The 20,511-nt window shown below is 38.4% G+C and overlaps 1 protein-coding gene across 1 annotated transcript in view; it reads right to left on the bottom strand.

Annotated features, from left to right (window-relative positions):
• The window catches only part of LOC128224248 (nucleoporin NUP188-like), a 61,045-nt gene that overhangs the window by 27,237 nt on the left and 13,297 nt on the right, over positions 1 to 20,511 (bottom strand). The window contains 18 exon segments of the mRNA XM_052934048.1: positions 222 to 382; positions 2,099 to 2,268; positions 3,215 to 3,334; positions 3,484 to 3,556; positions 3,783 to 3,903; positions 4,499 to 4,613; positions 8,239 to 8,315; positions 10,655 to 10,742; positions 11,318 to 11,450; positions 11,841 to 12,002; positions 12,242 to 12,371; positions 13,064 to 13,186; positions 13,609 to 13,674; positions 14,169 to 14,270; positions 15,374 to 15,512; positions 15,829 to 15,933; positions 16,176 to 16,247; positions 20,395 to 20,471. Of these exon segments, the coding sequence (XP_052790008.1) occupies positions 222 to 382; positions 2,099 to 2,268; positions 3,215 to 3,334; positions 3,484 to 3,556; positions 3,783 to 3,903; positions 4,499 to 4,613; positions 8,239 to 8,315; positions 10,655 to 10,742; positions 11,318 to 11,450; positions 11,841 to 12,002; positions 12,242 to 12,371; positions 13,064 to 13,186; positions 13,609 to 13,674; positions 14,169 to 14,270; positions 15,374 to 15,512; positions 15,829 to 15,933; positions 16,176 to 16,247; positions 20,395 to 20,471 (2,034 nt within the window).

The raw sequence follows: 20,511 nt of genomic DNA, 5'->3' as shown, positions 1-20,511 counted from the left end.
GGCATATCAATATGGTCAGATGTACACATAAACAGAACAAACATCTTCATAACACACAAATATTGATATTAAACATCAATTTTCTGGTAAGCTTAAAAACTTTGCAGAATTTAAATTTTGTATGAAAACAAATAGTTCTTTCTGATCTTATTTCTTTAACAAAGTCTTAGCAAATCACAGAAAAATTTGATGTTAATCAATCTCAAAACAATGATATTTACCTCAGTAGCAAGTTGTAGTCTCATGAGGAATATATCCCTTAGAGCCTCAGCTTGGCTACCCAGACAGGCCAGTATGGACATTGGTAGAACCACCGCCAGACGACGCAGGAAAAGAGTGGCCAGTCTTGCCAACTTGGGACTCGTCCGGTGATAAATGTACTCTACAATATTAAGGAACACCTCCAATATTAATACTCAAACAGGATGTAAAAAAAAAGGTTGTTGTTTTTATTAACAAGTACTCCAGTGTCTATTTCTAGTAGTAACTTAACCTGCATTTTAATTATAAATTTAATATCCTACACAATGATCTCCCTGGACCAGAAGATAAGATCACTGTACAGTTTGTACACGCAAATAGCCGGATTTTAGTTATATCAGTCAATTTTTTTAATGATTTCACATTTCAGTGTACAAAATTCGGATTGGAATCCACTAGCCCATTCGGGCTACCAGATAGGAAATTTTACTAGCCCGAACCCAATTTCACTAGCCCAAACTTAAAACACTATAAAGTATTACACGTTCGAAATAATTTTTGGAAGTTTGAATACGATTCTGCAATGGTTCTGATCATCTTATTAAGCACGCTCATACAGTTTCAATAAATGTTCCCCTAATCTGAACAATGGGTCAATAATAAATTATGTTCATAACGTATAATAGTATAGTCATCAAAAGGTTAGTAACTAAAGTTTTCAAAAAGGTAATCAAAAGAGAGAAATATTTTCTGAACATATCATTTATTTAAAGGAAAGAATTATGCATGTACTATAAGTTTTGTTATTCAATGCATCCTTGTCAAATCCGATATCCACCAGCGATTGTGCAATGACATGTTTCCCTTTTCAACTTTCAGTTTCACTTTCAAGTTTCGAAAGTTACAACAAAATGTTCCGATGTTTATATTGCCAGTATTCCTAGAATTGTTCTTTAAAATAAATGGCAAAGCAATTCAAAGTTGTAAAATAGAACCTTACTGCACTGTACACTGGCAACGAGTTAATTTTGTCCAATAGTTCTCTGTTCACTTTGATTAAATTTGTCAGGAAGTAAACGGGGACCTGCTTCCTGCGCATTTAACTTTTGTAAAATGATTATTATCTGTCCGCATAAAAAGCTTAAATATCTTTCTTTTTATTTTAGCTAATAAATAAAATATATTTAAACGAAATAAATAAAATATCAATGTTCATATTGCTACTTTAGCATTGTTGATTTTCATTGCCATCGTAGTTGTCTAAAACTGCCGACGTTAACCGTTAATTTACATAATGGGCGGAGCCAAGTTATTGACGTCATAGAGTTTGACTGCTGCTAACAGACACAGCTACTGGTTAAAACTGATCGATAATTACTTGTCACTTCGGGCGTTAATTAATTTTGTGTTCATTGATTAAACAAACAAACATTCAGCACATGGCTTGAGCCCTGAATCGCAGAGTAATTAGTTTTTTATCATCGTAAATTTCGGCGAATCTGACTTCGCCGCTGTCAAAGCACTTTGTCGATCAAGTCGCCTTGAAGGACGCATTCTTAAATAATAAGGCTCTGTGTATAAAAACACGATGCGTTACGCGTTGTGTAATTGACACGTTTTTTTAAATCACATATGGAAACGGTAGCTTGGTCGGGCTAGTTTCTATGGAAAATCAGCTTGGTCGGGCTAGTTTCTATGGAAAATCGGTAGCATAGCTGAAATTTGGTAGCCTCGGGCTATCAGGCTTACGCGAATTTCGAACACTGTAATTTAGATCATCCTCACTTCATAAGCATGGTGGCAGTGATTACTGTATGGCAAGGGGAAGGAACCACTGGGAGGAGTTTGGAGCTGACAGTCAATACATACAACATGTAAACATTGGTAGCCCGCTTACCTGCAATGACAGCCACAATATGCTGGTTCTGGTACCCAGCAGGCTGGGAAGACAAAGCTACCTCCACTGGGGAGAGTTGCTCATGTGACCTCAGCAGGAGCAGACGATTCATCACAGAGAACGCCATCTGTATCAGCTGTACCAGGTCATCTCCACTGCCCTCTGATTGGCTGAAAGATTTATTATATACGTCCTTGACTTCTCAAGCTATTCATATCCATTTCAAGATGTAAATTGAACTAGAACTGTAAGCCATAGGCTAACGAATACCCCCCACCCCTCCATGTCTAGGTTGTTTGCCCTGGAGTTAGGCCGGACAAAGCTAATTTTGCCTACAAGGGGAGATAACTCCAGTCAGGGTCATGTGACCTGTACCAAATTCACAGAGGCGAAAGTTTACAACATGGCCATTAATTTCTGAAAGTTTGATAAAGATTTGTTGAATAATAACAAAGATGAATCCCGGACAGGGCTTATTTTGCCTACTTTAACACATCAAGGGGAGATAACTCCAGTCAGGGTCATGTGACCTGTACCAAATTCACAGAGGCGAAAGTTTACAACATGGCCATTAATTTCTGAAAGTTTGATAAAGATTTGTTGAATAATAACAAAGATGAATCCCGGACAGGGCTTATTTTGCCTACTTTAACACATCAAGGGGAGATAACTCCAGTCAGGGTCATGTGACCTGTACCAATTTCACAGAGGCGCAAGTTTACATCATGGCCATTAATTTCTGAAAGTTTGAAAAAGATTTGTTGAATAATAACAAAGATGAATCCCGGACAGGGCTTATTTTGCCTACTTTAACACATCAAGGGGAGATAACTCTGGTCAGGGTCATGTGACCCGTACCAATTTCACAGAGGCGCAAGTTTACATCATGGCCATTAATATCTGAAAGTTTGAAAAAGATTTGTTCAATAACGACAAAGATGAATCCCGGACAAAAAAAAAACGGACGGACAGACAGACGGACAACCCGATTCCAGTGTACCCCCCCAAACTTTGTTTTGGGGGGTATAAAAAGCTTCAGACTGTGAGAGACATACCAAAACCCATTGTATATTCATTTTTAAACTGTACCATCATGACTGACATCCATGTACAAACCTTGACTGTTGAGCCAGGAGTATTTCAACTGTCTCTACCCCTGTAGCTATGATTTCAAGAAGGGATTTCCCTGCTTCCGTAAACAACAGGCTGTATACACATAGCTGCTGGATGTGGGGCCTAAAACAAGTAATAAGGGTTTTAATGCTATACATTTATGTTGAAAGCAATATTTGTTGCATGGTAGCCATCTTTACTACAGAACTTTACTATCGTAGTATAACATGAGGCATCGAATAAAGAAGATAAGGTTCAAGAAAGGCGCCTACCTGGATGCATTCTTCTTCTCCTTTGACAGTTGTAGGTTCAGGATCTTGTGGGCAATACCCAGGCACTTTTGTCCTGAAAACAATTCAGCATATTCAAATGCACAACAAAATTAGGCATCTGTTATTTAAGTTTTGCCATAGTTGGTTTAATAGCAATGTGTAAAACATTGAAAATTGGTAGTATTCATAATCCATTATGTACCTTAATTAATTAAGTGTGTTTATTAAACAGAACAAGATCCAGAATAAAACAAGCACAATCATCAATCATGATCACAACCACTATGCCTCATTCTGACCTATGATTTCTTTCCTGGTGTTGCCAAGGTAGCGCCATTTCTGGAATGCGGGGAACACCTCCCGAAGAATATAGACCATACATGCCTGCAGCTGGTCCTCTCGGCCTACCTTATACAGGGGCTGGAAATATACATATACAATACAGGGAGTATCATGGTGGGAAAAGCTGGTCCTCCCCGCCAACCTTGTACAGAAGCTGGAAATATACATGTACAATACAGAACGTATCATGGGGGTAATAGCTGGTCCTCCTGGCCTTCCTTGTACAGGGGCAAGAAATATACATGTACTATACAGTAAGTATCAAGGAGTCAATAGCTGGTCCTCCCGGCCTACCTTATACAGGGGCAGGAAATATACATGTACAATACAGTAAGTATCAAGGAGTCAATAGCTGGTCATCCCGGCCTACCTTGTACAGGGGCAAGAAATATACATGTACAATACAGTAAGCACCAAGGAGTGAATAGGTCCTCCTTGCCTACCTTGTAGTAATTTTCAAAGCAAATTTGATATTTCTGATTGCCCAAATGTCAATTACTTTAACTCATGATTATCAATCAGCAACACATTTTGTTGACTGTTTTTCTTCATCTGTATCATCCAATTATTTCTTATCATTGATACTTTTTTTTATTCGATTTCAATCCCTTATGAAAGGACCTAGCAATCCTGTCAGCAATAAGTGTAAGTTTATCAGAGAGCAATGACTCACCAGTACAAGCTCCGATATAAAGTCTAACAGGGCCTCTGTCAAAAGAAAGTTGCCATGGGGAACCTCAGATCCAGCCAGCAGACTGCCGTACAGGCCCCGACTCACACCCTTACCACTGAAACAGAAACAAATGTATGGGAATTTAGCAAACAAAGTTATCCCTCGAGGCTATGTGCCTGTCATATTTTGCATGTTACACAAAACACATGTATTTAGTCTATCCAAACTAAACGCCAAATGGTTCAAAATGGTAGTAATGAATCTAGAAGAGAGCTCATATAAGGACTTCATATCTTAGTGCATTTGTTTTAAAACATGTTGCATTACACCAAAAAAATCTTACTTTACACTTATTGATAAGATGACCCCTTTTAATAGTGTCTTTTAAAGTATTTTATCAATAGTTAGAACTCACATATGTCAGAAGATGTCAATGATCTCTGTGATGAAGGGAGGTCACCCTGTGTATATTAAGAGCTCACATACCTGAGGAATTCTGACATGTTGTCAATGGTCCCTGTGAGGAAGGGAAGTAACCCTGTTTGTAATAAGAGCTCACATACTTGAGTAGTTCAGACATGTTGTCATTTTCCTCAATGAGAAAAGGAGGTCACCCTGTATATATTAAGAGCTCACATACCTGAGTAGTTCTGACATGTTGTCACTGGTCTCAGTGAGGAAGGGAGGTAGCCCCATGTATATTAAGAGCTCACATACCTAAGTACTGTAAATGACTGGTTATTAGACGCATTTTTTCCCCTCAGATTTCGATGTAAAAAATGCCTGCGTATAATACCCAGTAACAAGCTTTTGAACTTTTTTCTGAGGTTGATTTCAGGCTGAGAGTTTGTTTAGATTTATGTAGAAAGGGAAGTTACTCGCGTCATATCGATTGAGTAAATACGGGTTAAAACAGCAGTTGAAGATCGGGATACGGTATATCGCAAGATGTTTATAATTTTAAAAAAAATATTGTACAATTTAAATTATTAAAATTATTCAATATTAATTTGAATAAAACAACTAGAAGCGCCGCAATGCGACGAAACCAGGTTTTTGTTATGGGCAATCAGAAATTATAGCCAATTAATTCGTTGTATGAGCAAGTTCAATCTGCAGCTTCATATAAGCTATATTCACACTAAGATTCATCACTATCCATCAATTCTAACTACGTTGTTAGGCAGAAAAACATTTTTCTATTTTTAGGAATAGTGACCTTGACCCCACCTCCCAAGCTAGCTCTTCACATAAGCTATCTTCACTCTAAGTTTCATCAATATCTATCAATGCTAACTAAAGTTATTGGGCAGAAACCATTTTTCTATTTTTAGTAACAGTGACCTTGACCCCAACCACCTCAAAAGAAATTCGAAGCTTGCTCTTCACATAAGCTACTAGTACCTACACACAAAATGTCAATATCTATCAATCCTAACTAAAGTTATTGGGCAGAAACCATTTTTCTATTTTTAGTAACAGTGACCATGACCTTAGCTCCACCCCCCTCAAAAGCAATCCCAAGCTAGCTCTGTACATAAGCTACCTACACACCAAGTTTTATAAATATCTATCAATGCTAACTAAAGTTATTGGGCAGACACCATTTTTAAATTTTTAGTAACAGTGACCTTGACCTTATCCCCAACCCCCTCAAAAGCAATCCCAAGCTAGCTCTTTACATAAGCTACCCACACACCAAGTTCAATCAATATCTATCAATGCTAACAAAAGTTATTTGGCAAAAAACATTTTTCTATTTCAAGTAACAGTGACATTGACCGTAGCCCCTCCCCACTTAAAAGCAATCCCAAGCTAGCTCTTCACATGCTACATACACACCAAGTTTCATCAATATCTGTCAATCCTAACTAAAGTTATTGGGCAGAAACCATTTTTCTATTTTTAGTAACAGGCGACCTTGACCTTAGCCCCACCCCCCTCAAAAGCAATCCCAAGCTAGCTCTGTACATAAGCTACCTACACACCAAGTTTCATCAATATGGGTCAATGCTAACTAAAGTTATTGGGCAGAAACCATTTTTCTATTTTAAGTAACAGTGACCTTGACCATTTTTCTATTTTAAGTAATAGTGACCTTGACCTTAGCCCCTCCCCACTCAAAAGCAATCCCAAGCTAGCTCTTCACAAAAGCAACTTGCACACCAAGTTTCATCAATATCGGTCAATGCTAACTAAAGTTATTGGGCAGAAACCATTTTCCTATTTTAAGTAACAGTGACCTTGACCTTAGCCCCTCCCTACTCAAAAGCAATCCCAAGCTAGCTCTTCACATAAGCAACTTACACACCAAGTTTCGTCAATATCTATCAATGCTAACTAAAGTTATTGGGCAGAAACCATTTTTCTATTTTTAGTAACAGGCGACCTTGACCTTAGCCCCACCCCCCTCAAAAGCAATCCCAAGCTAGCTCTGTACATAAGCTACCTACACACCAAGTTTCATCAATATGGGTCAATGCTAACTAAAGTTATTGGGCAGAAACCATTTTTCTATTTTAAGTAACAGTGACCTTGACCATTTTTCTATTTTAAGTAATAGTGACCTTGACCTTAGCCCCTCCCCACTCAAAAGCAATCCCAAGCTAGCTCTTCACAAAAGCAACTTGCACACCAAGTTTCATCAATATCGGTCAATGCTAACTAAAGTTATTGGGCAGAAACCATTTTCCTATTTTAAGTAACAGTGACCTTGACCTTAGCCCCTCCCTACTCAAAAGCAATCCCAAGCTAGCTCTTCACATAAGCAACTTACACACCAAGTTTCGTCAATATCTATCAATGCTAACTAAAGTTATTGGGCAGAAACCATTTTTCTATTTTTAGTAACAGGCGACCTTGACCTTAGCCCCACCCCCCTCAAAAGCAATCCCAAGCTAGCTCTGTACATAAGCTACCTACACACCAAGTTTCATCAATATGGGTCAATGCTAACTAAAGTTATTGAACAGAAACCAATGTTTGACGCCCGCCCGCCCGCCCGCCCAACGACAACCTTATTCTAACAACCCGGTTTTTCGTTGAAAACCTGGTTAATAATTAAACATGCATATAAAATAGCAAAGTTGGGCACTGTCAAAATATTTTTGTCAGTTGTACGATAAGGTGTGAAATATTCGCAATGCCTTTAGATCTGTTTAACACACCAATACAACAAACTGATGCATTAATGGTCATGATTTTTCACACTTTTCCATGTTCTTCCATGTAGGTATTGACATTTTGAGAACAAGCCCGTACAATATCAAGTTTTTGCATACAGTAACTTCCCTATTCATTCTCGACAGGTTATCGTTTACGATATACTGTCAGAAAGAAATCTTACAAATAGTCATAAAAGGTACATTTCAGTGCCATCCAGAAACAAATTATCACACTAAGTAATTTTCAGTGCCTATCCTAACATGAAACGAATAAAAATGAAACATATTTTGCATTATCTTTGTATGGTTTTAAAGATAACCATCGCCATTTTCACGAATTTTTTTTTCATCACTGTCAACAAACATCGGTGGCCAAGATTGGCAGACGATTTTGACATATTTTCTATGGGTCCTTTAACCCAAAACTTAGATTTAAAGTTTTTTCTCAGATTTTTCAACGATTTTTTTGCCTGCGTCTAATACCCCCTATCGTCTTATACCCAGTCGTTCTGAAATGCTGTCATTGTCCTCGGTGAGGAAGGGAAATTACCCTACTTGTAATTATAGCTCACATACCTGAGGAGTTCTGCCATGTTGTCAATGTTCTCTGTGAGGAAGGGAAGTAACCCTGTATGCTTCAGGTCATGCCATGCCTGCAGAGGAAAAGTTCTCAGTATATTAGAAACAATTCTAACCGCTGAAAGTCAATATCTGTTTTGGAAAAACATATACAGTTGAACACCGCTATTCCGAAATTGTAGGGACCAAAAAAATTACTTCGGAATAGCCATATTCAGAAAATGACACCATTCACAAATTATAAATGACATGAAATACTAAGTCGTGCAGATTGCAATGTCGGTTACACGTTACCAATACGATACATTCCGTTTTAGTGATCTTTTGTATACAAAAATAAATGTTGATTTACTGTTTAATAAATGACAAATGATTCGTTATTATACTTTTTTTTAAAATACACAAATATTTATTACAAGATTTAAAACAAGATGACAGCACATGTATGCATTCGTAACATAGCACGGATTGTTCGGTAGCCGGTCGATTGAGCAATGCGGCAATCGAATCTGATGAGATAGACATTTTCGAGCATGTTAACCAGCAATTACATACACACTATATCACCCAAATGAATCGCTCATTTTCTGACAACGATGTTTGTAACATACACGTGCTCAATCTTATTCTTTAACAAGCGCTAATGGTCATCTCCAACCGATGCCCGAGTGCATTCAAAGTATAGTGTGAAAAACTATGACATGATTGGGGTCGAAATAAGAATTCATAAATAGGTGTGAAATACCAAATTGGGACAGTAATTTTTACTTCGGAATAGCGATTTCGGATTAAAGTTTAAAAGTTTAGTTAAACAAAGAAGAAGTGAAATCGGGCCCGAAAAATAATTCGAAATAGAGATAATTTCCGATAAACGGTGTTAGGAATTGCAGTGTTCAACTGTATTTTGAAGGCCCTGGTTTTGTACTGATGTCATCATAGATCTACACAAGAAAAATCTATTGCAGTGTTCAAATTCGTAAACTAAATCTAATGGTCTGATATGGCAGGGCTAATTTATCTGAACAAAAGGAAGCTTAAGAGATGTTTTTCTTCCAAATATGACTTTATCACAAAGAAACGCAGTTTCATCTTGAAAGAGCTACTTTTTCTTTATCATGCTTTTAGTGAAAAAGTGTGATATGGCTGTAGTTTGGCAGTACATGTGACACGGTCCACACAGGCTGCTAGCAGCTCCAGAGACAATACACACACATCTGACCTGTTGTGACTGTAGTTTGGCGGCACATGTAAATCAGTCAACAGCCACTGCTAGCAGCTATAAATACAATACACTGCACATATCTACACATATCTAACCCGTTGTGGTTGTAGTTTTGCAGCACATGTGACACAGTCGACACAGGCTGCTAGCAGGCGTACATACAATACACTACACATATCTAACCTGGTGTGGCTGTAGTTTGGCAGCGCATGTGACAGTCAACACAGGCTGCTAGCAGGCGTACATACAATACACTACACATATCTAACCTGGTGTGGCTGTAGTTTGGCAGCACATGTGACAGTCAACACAGGCTGCTGGCAGCTGTACATACATGTACAATACACTACACATATCTAACCTGGTGTGGCTGTAGTTTGGCAGCGCATGTGACAGTCAACACAGGCTGCTAGCAGGCGTACATACAATACACTACACATATCTAACCTGGTGTGGCTGTAGTTTGGCAGCGCACGTGACAGTCAACACAGGCTGCTGGCAGCTGTACATACATGTACAATACACTACACATATCTAACCTGTTGTGGCTGTAGTTTGGCAGCACATGTGACACAGTCAACACAGGCTGCTAGCAGGCGTACATACAATACACTACACATATCTAACCTGTTGTGGCTGTAGTTTGGCAGCACATGTGACAGTCAACACAGCAGCTATATGACAATACACTTCACAAATCTAACCTGTTGTGGCTGTAGTTTGGCAGCACATGTGCCACAGTCAACACAGGCTGCTAGCAGGCGTACATACAATACACTACACATATCTAACCTGTTGTGGCTGTAGTTTGGCAGCACATGTGCCACAGTCAACACAGGCTGCTAGCAGGCGTACATACAATACACTACACATATCTAACCTGTTGTGGCTGTAGTTTGGCAGCACATGTGCCACAGTCAACACAGGCTGCTAGCAGGCGTACATACAATACACTACACATATCTAACCTGTTGTGGCTGTAGTTTGGCAGCACATGTGACAGTCAACACAGGCTGTTAGCAGCTATATGACAATACACTTCACAAATCTAACCTGTTGTGGCTGTAGTTTGGAAGCACATGTGCCACAGTCAACACAGGCTGCTAGCATTAGTTATCTTACCTGCTGTGGCTGTAGTTTGGCAGCACATGTGCCACAGTCAACACAGGCTGCTAGCATTAGTTATCTTACCTGTTGTGGCTGTAGTTTGGCAGCACACGTGACACAGTCAACACAGGCTGCTAGCAGCTCTAAAGGTGCAGGTGAGAATGATGAAAACCTACAACACAGAAGCTTAGTTCATTTTGGCAATAAGACATATAGGTCACATTTACATGAGCAATGAACATGATGTATTTACATGAACTCAAAAGGGATAGGGTTAAGAATAAAGAAAGTAAATTGAGTAGGCAGAGAGCTATTTGGTAGGGCAACAGAAAAGATCTACTTTTCTATGTTCTTTAAAAGGGCTGTTTGTTAATTAATGAACCAACAGGAAAAGACTCTTTCCTAAAAAGGGGTTTCAATAGATCGTTTTACTAAAGAGCCCTACCCACACAGCAGCTCCAATCTCCCCATGAAAAATTGCCAAGGGCTTTCCTGTAACATACTGTTTTAAGGGAGAAAGCTCTCGAGTGCTGCTAAGAAACTGCCGAAGTAACACACCAAAGGAATATTTCATCAGTGACTTTATTTTTTTAAATTTGTCACAGAAAGGTTATAACTGCTATATATATTTGGGATTTTGTCTTATTTGCTCCAATTATTATTGATGTCCATGATCTAATCTGTTGAATTTTAAGGACCAAGCATATTAAAGGCTGATCAAACACTGCAGAATAAGTGGATTCCTACCTGTGTATGACAGTGTACAGTAAGGTGAGAATGTCACTAAGTCCTTTGGTAGCTTCCGGCTGGGACCGACACACCGCCCTGACAAACATGCTCACTTCTGTTACACGCTGTATCTGTACAGGCCCGACCATACCTATCACAGAAAAGTGAGAGTAAATGATGGTCTCATCTTACAGCAGTCAACAAAGTAAAACTTTTGGATGAACAAAACCAAAAGCCTTACAGCACAACAAACATTCAAGAAGCAGGGCATAAAAACCATAATTTTAGCAAGACCATGAAGCATTGAAACAGATCTGGGCTTGTGCTAATTTCAACCACTGCTAACATAGGTCTTAAGAGCATTTTATCCATATTGCTTTGTTTGGTAGTGTCCTTGAAAGATTTTACTGTTAAACTATCTCACTATAGAACAAGCACTATTTCCTGTATTACTTACACCTTTGTTAACCTCATTTGCAGTTTCATTAAAATTTGAGAACAATGCTAATGAATCTAAATTACATTTTTCACCCAGACCCACCTGCCCCGTGTGCTATCTGATGCAGTAGTTCCTGTATTTCGCCCTTGAGCAGCTCCCAGCCATTGTAAGTGACCTCCCACTGTATAATGGGAATCTCAAGATCAGATTTTCGTCCAACTGTGATAAGCTGACCATATACTCCTGCAGGTATCTGGAAATCTCCTGAGATGTGGGAGAAACAAGTGTAACTTTATAATCAGAGCAATAAGGAAACTTGTGTTATGTGAAAAATGATAAAAACTGAATAATAAATGGCTTCATATTTTCCAAATTACTATTGCTTACTTAAAAGTACTTAAGTACAGCACTGCATAATATTGACAAAGTAATTATCACCATGTACATGTAAGGAATGAATGTTTTCTAAATGGGACTCGAAACTAAGCAAAGAAGCTACAAACCTGAGGCGTAAGGAGTCTTATCTCTGGCAAGCTGCCATACAGAGTTATCTGTGGTTGGCCGTATGTCCTGGGAGCTGTTCCTGTCCAAGTACTCTGTGTAGCGTGGAAGTTCTGACCAGAGTTCCAAAACCTGCGGGAGAGCCTAGTATTGACAACTGGTATATACACCAGTGGTACAGCCTACTGTGTTCAACTGTTTTGTCTTTTGTTAGGTCAAAGGTCAAAATGTTCATATTTATCCAGTAATCATTAGTAACCAATCAAATCATTTAAATGTTGCAAATTAGCATGAAGATAACCTTGGACAACTTATGACATTTTCAACATATGGCTACACAGGACATAAATGACACGACTATTCTGTAAGATACCTAACTATTTGAATAAAAGATAATCACATTCCAAATTATTGAAAATGTTCACAGTAAAAGAAAATTAATGATAACTTTAATCCTTGTTAGTGTAGCAGAGACACGAGTAACCTATAATTATAGCTTGTCCCTGTAGTTTCAATGGCATCATTTACAAGCACTTACAATTAGCTACAGATAAGGGTTCTTATTTGCGTAAATACACTTTAAACCGTTTAACCGATTCAGAACAGCCATTTTTACTATAAAGATATTTTGATAAAAATGGTTGAATCAATTCAAGTCTTAAATACATTGGATTTATCAAGCCCATAGCTTATGAACATGCCATTTGCCATTTTCTGCTGCACAAAACACCAGAACTTCCAACTTTGTATCTGTAGAACGGTTGAGCATTCAACGTTAATTGTAAATGGTTTCAATAGCATCATTCACATGTACCGGTACTTACCCTGGATGCACTGTTTTCATTGGCTGTTGCCAGTGCTGTACTGAGGCGGACCAGTGTGGTGAAATCTAGCGGAAAGTTGAGTAAGGCTGTCTGGAACAGGCTACCTACACCAACATCCAGTCCCTGTAGGTTTAAGATACTTAGTTGAAACTTCGAAAAAGTACAAATGGCAAGATGTTTGACAATCAAATTGGTCAGATACATTCTAGCAAATAAGGCCATCAATCAGAAACTATAAGTTTGATATGTCCATTTCTTATCACGATAATTGATAACAGATTGACTAATACTGTCCAAGCTATCATTTATGTTTGGTGTTATCAAGCCATCCATTAGTACTAGAATTTGACAAACTGAATATGCTGCCTGCATGAATGGCCCTACTTTTTGTTTGATAAAAAAATGATGAAAAATACTTGAGAGAGTGGTCATGTCAAAAAAGTTTGATGCTTCAGATGCTGCTGGTACTGCCAGACAATAGGATCCCTGTATATCTGTGATGCTACGCAGGCAACATAAAGCGTCAAAACTCAATACTCACATACCTTGTTCCAGACATTCATCGCTATAAATTCTCTATCCATCAACTTGGCGGTTATGTCATAGAGAACCTGCAAACAATATCATTGCATGAGTTCATTATAGATGATAACTAGTATATGGCCAATTTCATATTGTCATCTGCATTTTTCCCATGACTCTAAATCAGGACAGAGCATAGTGTTTTTGTTGGATGATATCAAGGAACATGACATAACATGGGAAAAGCATTCACATCAGTTTAATAGGGCAAAAATGCTCATATCTTTCAAATGAATGTGCTAATAGATGTTAAGGCCTTTCCATAAAACAACTGTGTCATTGTTGGCCATAACAAGACACCCAGAAAAAGAGGTCATACAGAAAATGTAAAATTACATATATAATAAAATGAAAACGTACTCTTAAATGATAAGCAGGTCACTGATGTTAGGCCCCACTTCCTGATCTGTCTCTCAATACGGCTATGTGATGTTAGTGACTGGTATAGTTCAGAAATAATAGCTTCTAAGTTAATCATTTATTCAAAACTTAAGTTACATAATTGTCTGATAAGCCTCCTCACCTGTCTCTCCATGTGGTTGCGTGTGAGGGTGGTCTCGTCAAAAGCGGTCAGTGCTGCCAGTAGGACGGTGTAAATCAGACAGTGGGAGACAGAGGCCGTCATCTGAAAATATTTTTTTCCATCGTAAAAAATCTTAAAAACTATATAAGAGAATAAGGGAATGTTCACAATACAGGTACAATACAGGAAAAATATTTCATGCGAAAAAATCCTTACAATTTTGGATGGTATAAGAGCCACTAATGCCAGTAGAGGTATTCCTTTTTTGTTTTTAAGACTTGCCAACTACAGCTAGAGCTATCACTGAAGGTGATTAATACCCCTGAAAGCCGCCCTGATATGAAATTGCAGTCAACTATTTGGAAAGCCAACCTATAAATGCCAACTTTATTTTATTGAGTATCGTCATTGTAATTTGCTAAAATAGTGTAATGATTCATGTACACTGAACTCCTTCTCATTGTGCTGTACCATTGTATAAAGTTTTATTACATTCCATCCGGTAGTTTTCAAGTTATGCTCAGGACAAGAAAAAAGTAACAAAGGGCAATAACTCTGTAATTGGCTAAAATAGAATTGCGGTTCCTGTACACTGCACTTCCTCTCATTATGATCTATCACTGTATGAAGTTTTATTAAATTCCATCCAATAGTTTTCAAGTTATGCTCGTGAAAAGGAAAAAGTATTGAAGGCCATAACTCTGTAATAAGCTAAAATAGAGTTATGGTTCTTGTGCACTGCACTTCCTCTCATTGTGCTTTACCATTGTATGAAGTTTCAATAAATTCCATCTAGTAGTTTGCAAGTTATACTCCGGACAAAAAAATGTAACAAAGGGCAATAACTCAGTAATAAGCAAGAATAGAGCTATGGTTATTGTACACTGCACTTCCACTCATTATGCTGTACCATTGTATGAAGTTTAATCCAATTCCATCCAGTAGTTTTTATGTTATGCTCCAGAATAGGTAAATTGCAACGGACCGACCGACAAACCGACCGACCACAGGGTGACTCCAATATACCTCCTTCAAACTTTGTTTGTCAGGGGTATAATAAACCATACTATTGTTAAACAGATGAAAACAGCAGCAAGGCCAAAAAAAAAGAGAAAACATTCAGCATGGATGCAGATCAAATACTTGCAGACATTAGGGAAAATCCCATCCACATCTAGCATTAAACTTTAAAAACTCCCACTTACTGATTTCCCAGAGAATGGTTCCCTACTGAGAACCTCGTTGATGAAGTCAAACACATGTAGCTGTAGGGCCTGGTTCCCAAACTTCCTGGTCAACTGGCTCCCTGTATTGTCCAGGTACAGTTGCCTCACGACCGACCAGCTAGGAACCACAAAGAAAAAAAAATTGAGGTCTGGATTCTTGTTTACAGGGTCGTGTATCAATTCAGTATTTATTACAGAATGGTCCTAGTTTAGCTGTCAAGCCTACTGGAAAATTTAGTTACACTTTGTTACTTGATACAAGGGGAGCCATTTTTTCCCTCGCAAAAAAAACAAGTTTTCAAGCTAAATGCTGGGCATTGAATTAATCAGATATTCTACAAATATGGAACACAAACATGATTTCACACCATGGGTACTTGTGGCTACCATTATTGTAGTGTTATTTCAAGGTTATTATTACAGTACAGTTTTACCTAAGGAGCAGAGGACCATGTGGTTGCTCGGTTCCCAGCAGTTGTATAGCCTGGTCCACAGACTGAAATGTGGACTGATCCTTCAACAGGCTGTGCTCACCAAAGCTGGAAACCAACAGTGAAATGTTATAAGTTGTGTATAACCTTAGGTTAAGGGCAAGTCAGTGTAGTGGTAAGATGGGTTCAAGCCCAACTAGTAACACTTGTTTCTCACGGCCTTCTAAAACAGACACCAGAACTGGTTATAATAATAAAATGAATTTAGCATGATTCATACCAACTTTTAAGAAGCCTTCTTTTTAATCAAGCTAAATTGAGAGTAGTTTTATTCATGTAAACTTTTTTACCTTTGTGTTGTACTGAGCCTTTCCACTGTTTCTAAATCCAGGGCCTGCAGTAACACCAGAACTTCCAGAGACCTGTTATACCAAACAATGTACATATAATTTTTTCACTTGCAAATTCTGATGTCATTCAATGAAATACGCAAAATCTATATTTTCAAAGATTTTTGGTGACATCTGTAAATGTTATTTTATAGAAAGGGCACTTAAACACTTTTAATAAGACCAGACTAACTCATTGTACCATGTTGGAGAGAAGACAAGGATACAGATACATGCACACTGCCATGTACTTAACTTCAATTACAGCCAATTAACCAGGATGAGGCCAAGTCACAAATGTGCAGGTGCTTTCTACATACCAATTAATTCATTATTACCGTAAATGACTGGGTATTAGACGCACTTTTTTCCCTCAGATTTTGATGCAAAAAAATGCCTGCGTATAATACCCAGTAACAATTTTTTGAACTTTTTTTCTGAGGTCAATTTCAAGCCGAAAGTTTGTTTAGATTTATGTAGAAAGGGATGTTACTCGTGTCGTATTGATCGAGTATATACGGGTTAAAACGGCAGTTGAAGATTGGGATACGGTATATCGTAAGACGTTTATAATTTCAACAAAAATATTTTTCGATTAAAGTTACCGTAATTCACCTAAGAGTTCGGACACTCTAAATATTTGGACACCCATAATTATTTCCCAAAATAATTTATTTTGCATACTTAATTTTCGGACACCTCAAGGACATCAATCATAACTTTCATAGTTACCAAGTTTCACAGACGAAGATTATTGATTTTTATCAATGCCTGGCTAGATTACCTAACCGTATACACCACTGTGACAATTTAATTAGTTACTACCCATCCTAAACGATTTATTGCCTGTTGAAAAGGAAGTGTGATATATTTATTTGAGGATTAAACAAACAACAAGGGCAATCAAGGGATTAAGAAAACATCGACATGGCATGTTTGTAAAACGATCTGCCAATAAGCTTTCAAACTTGTACCACACGACTATATGAAGCAATAATCGTACAGTTATACATTAATCCTGCATAGCAATGTCCATGCTCTCCACGAGATCCTCGTGGGTATAACTGTAAGTCACACAGTGTGACTCTTTGATCTGAAGCCAATAGAATGTGTTTATTCAGTTCAGTGCATGTATAAAATGGTGTTTTAATTAACTTCATGAAGGATTTACACTTATAGGCGTAATAAATAAGTTTATGACCATTGATTACTACGGATAAATTAATAAGTGGTAAAAAGCAAACATGAAGAAAAAAGGCAGGTTAAACAAGAGATGTTTGTCAAACATTATGCCCCCTGAGCGCCAAGTTGCCAGAAATATTTGGACAATTGAATGAAATATGCATGGACTGAAATGACAGCTGATTTGTCATTGGATGCATATGAGGCAGGTCATCTACTGGTCATACCTAATCTTCATGTCAAGTTTGATGACCATAGGTCCGGGAATTGTTGAGTTATCACTCGGACAAGCTTTGGTCTTCCAACAGACCGACCGACATGTGCAAAGCAATTATATAACCCCTCTGCTTCGAAGGGGGGCATAATTAAACTAGATGTTCACTGAAAACTGATACTTCAACTCATGCATTTAGTGACATATAAATTTCTACTGTCTACTATATAAGAAAATAAAATATGGACAATCAGAAAACCTTTTTTCAGCTTACAGTCACACTGACCTTGACCTTTGACCCACTGACCTCAAAATCAATAGGGTTCATCTGCTGGTCATGACCAATAAGCCTACCTAGTATGAGGTCCCTGGGTCAAAGCGTTCTCAAGTTATTGATCGGAAACCGTTTTTCATGTTAAGGTCACACTGACCTTGACCTTTGACCTCAAAATCAATAGGGTTCATCTGCTGGTCATGACCAATACACCTACCAAGTATGAGGTTCCTGGGTCAAAGCGTTCTCAAGTTATTGATCGGAAACCGTTTTTCATGTAAAGGTCACACTGACCTTGACCTTTGACCCACTGACCTCAAAATCAATAGGGTTCATCTGCTGGTCATGACCAATAAGCCTACCTAGTATGAGGTCCCTGGGTCAAAGCGTTCTCAAGTTATTGATCGGAAACCGTTTTTCATGTTAAGGTCACACTGACCTTGACCTTTGACCCACTGACCTCAAAATCAATAGGGTTCATCTGCTGGTCATGACCAATACACCTACCAAGTATGAGGTTCCTGGGTCAAAGCGTTCTCAAGTTATTGATCGGAAACCGTTTTTCATGTAAAGGTCACACTGACCTTGACCTTTGACCCACTGACCTCAAAATCAATAGGGTTCATCTGCTGGTGATGACCAATACACATACCAAGTATGAGGTCCCTCGGTCAAAGCGTTCTCAAGTTATTGATCGGAAACCATTTGGTATTCCGACCGACCGACCGACAGACCGACCGACCGACCGACCGACATGTGCAAAACAATATACCCCACTTTTTTCAAAAGGGGGCATAACAAACATGTAAATAAAATGTAAAAATGATAATTTTCTATGTATTCGGAGGGGGAAAAAAATAATTAATTTATGGTGTCCGAACTCTTGTGAATTACGGTATTCAATATTATTTTGAATAATAAATTGAATTAAACAATAATCAAACTTACATATAACAAGAGATGTTAGTGAAACATTTATGCCCCCTTGGGAGCCAAATTGTTAGTAGGATTTGGACACTTAAATAAAATATGGACAATCAGAAAACCTTTTTTCAGCTTACAGTCACACTGACCTTGACCTTTGACCCACTGACCTCAAAATCAATAGGGTTCATCTGCTGGTCATGACCAATAAGCCTACCTAGTATGAGGTCCCTGGGTCAAAGCGTTCTCAAGTTATTGATCGGAAACCGTTTTTCATGTTAAGGTCACACTGACCTTGACCTTTGACCCACTGACCTCAAAATCAATAGGGTTCATCTGCTGGTCATGACCAATACACCTACCAAGTATGAGGTTCCTGGGTCAAAGCGTTCTCAAGTTATTGATCGGAAACCGTTTTTCATGTAAAGGTCACACTGACCTTGACCTTTGACCCACTGACCTCAAAATCAATAGGGTTCATCTGCTGGTGATGACCAATACACATACCAAGTATGAGGTCCCTCGGTCAAAGCGTTCTCAAGTTATTGATCGGAAACCATTTGGTATTCCGACCGACCGACAGACAGACAGACCGACCGACCGACCGACCGACCGACCGACATGTGCAAAACAATATACCCCACTTTTTTCAAAAGGGGGCATAAAAATAATAAAACTAGTATGAGGTCCCTGGGTCAAAGCGTTCTCAAGTTATTGATCGGAAACCGTTTTTCATGTTAAGGTCACACTGACCTTGACCTTTGACCCACTGACCTCAAAATCAATAGGGTTCATCTGCTGGTCATGACCAATACACCTACCAAGTATGAGGTCCCTGGGTCAAAGCGTTCTCAAGTTATTGATCGGAAACCGTTTTTCATGTAAAGGTCACACTGACCTTGACCTTTGACCCACTGACCTCAAAATCAATAGGGTTCATCTGCTGGTGATGACCAATACACATACCAAGTATGAGGTCCCTCGGTCAAAGCGTTCTCAAGTTATTGATCGGAAACCATTTGGTATTCCGACCGACCGACAGACAGACCGACCGACATGTGCAAAACAATATACCCCACTTTTTTCAAAAGGGGGCATAAAAAAGCAAAGTTGGGCACTGTCAAAATATTTTTTGCATAACAACTTTTCATTCTCGACAGTATGGTTGTATGGTTTTAAAGATAACCATCGCCATTTTCACGAAAAAAAATTTTTTTTGTCACTGTCAACAAACATGGTGGCTGAAAATGCCGGACGATTTTGACATTTTTTCTATGCGTCTTTTAACCAAAAACATAGATTAAAAGTTTTTTTCTCGGATTTTTCACAGATTTTTTTCCCTGCGTCTAATACCCACTATCGTCTTATACCCAGTCATTTACGGTATAATTATTCCTATTGGATTAGATCAAAACATCAAAGAAAATGTCAAAATTGTGTTAAATTTATAATTCAATGAAAACTACAGGAACATTTTTTACGAAGACCTTGTTTGAAGACACAATGCAAAGGCCCATTAGTCACTAAAAGGAATGCTATAATACACCATTGAGCTATTAACAAAGCATCGGCATGCGACACCTTACCCGATCTGTTTGAGTGTGGAATCCATGTGCTCATCTAGGATGTGTTTGTAGCTCTGTCTCCGGCCAAACCCCTGACGCTGTAAGTGCCAACAACCTCTTACTACTTCCTCAGATAAG

Source organism: Mya arenaria, chromosome 17, assembly GCF_026914265.1.
Source record: "Mya arenaria isolate MELC-2E11 chromosome 17, ASM2691426v1".
Lineage (NCBI taxonomy): Eukaryota > Metazoa > Mollusca > Bivalvia > Myida > Myidae > Mya > Mya arenaria.
This window is presented reverse-complemented; position numbering and strand designations above follow the sequence as displayed.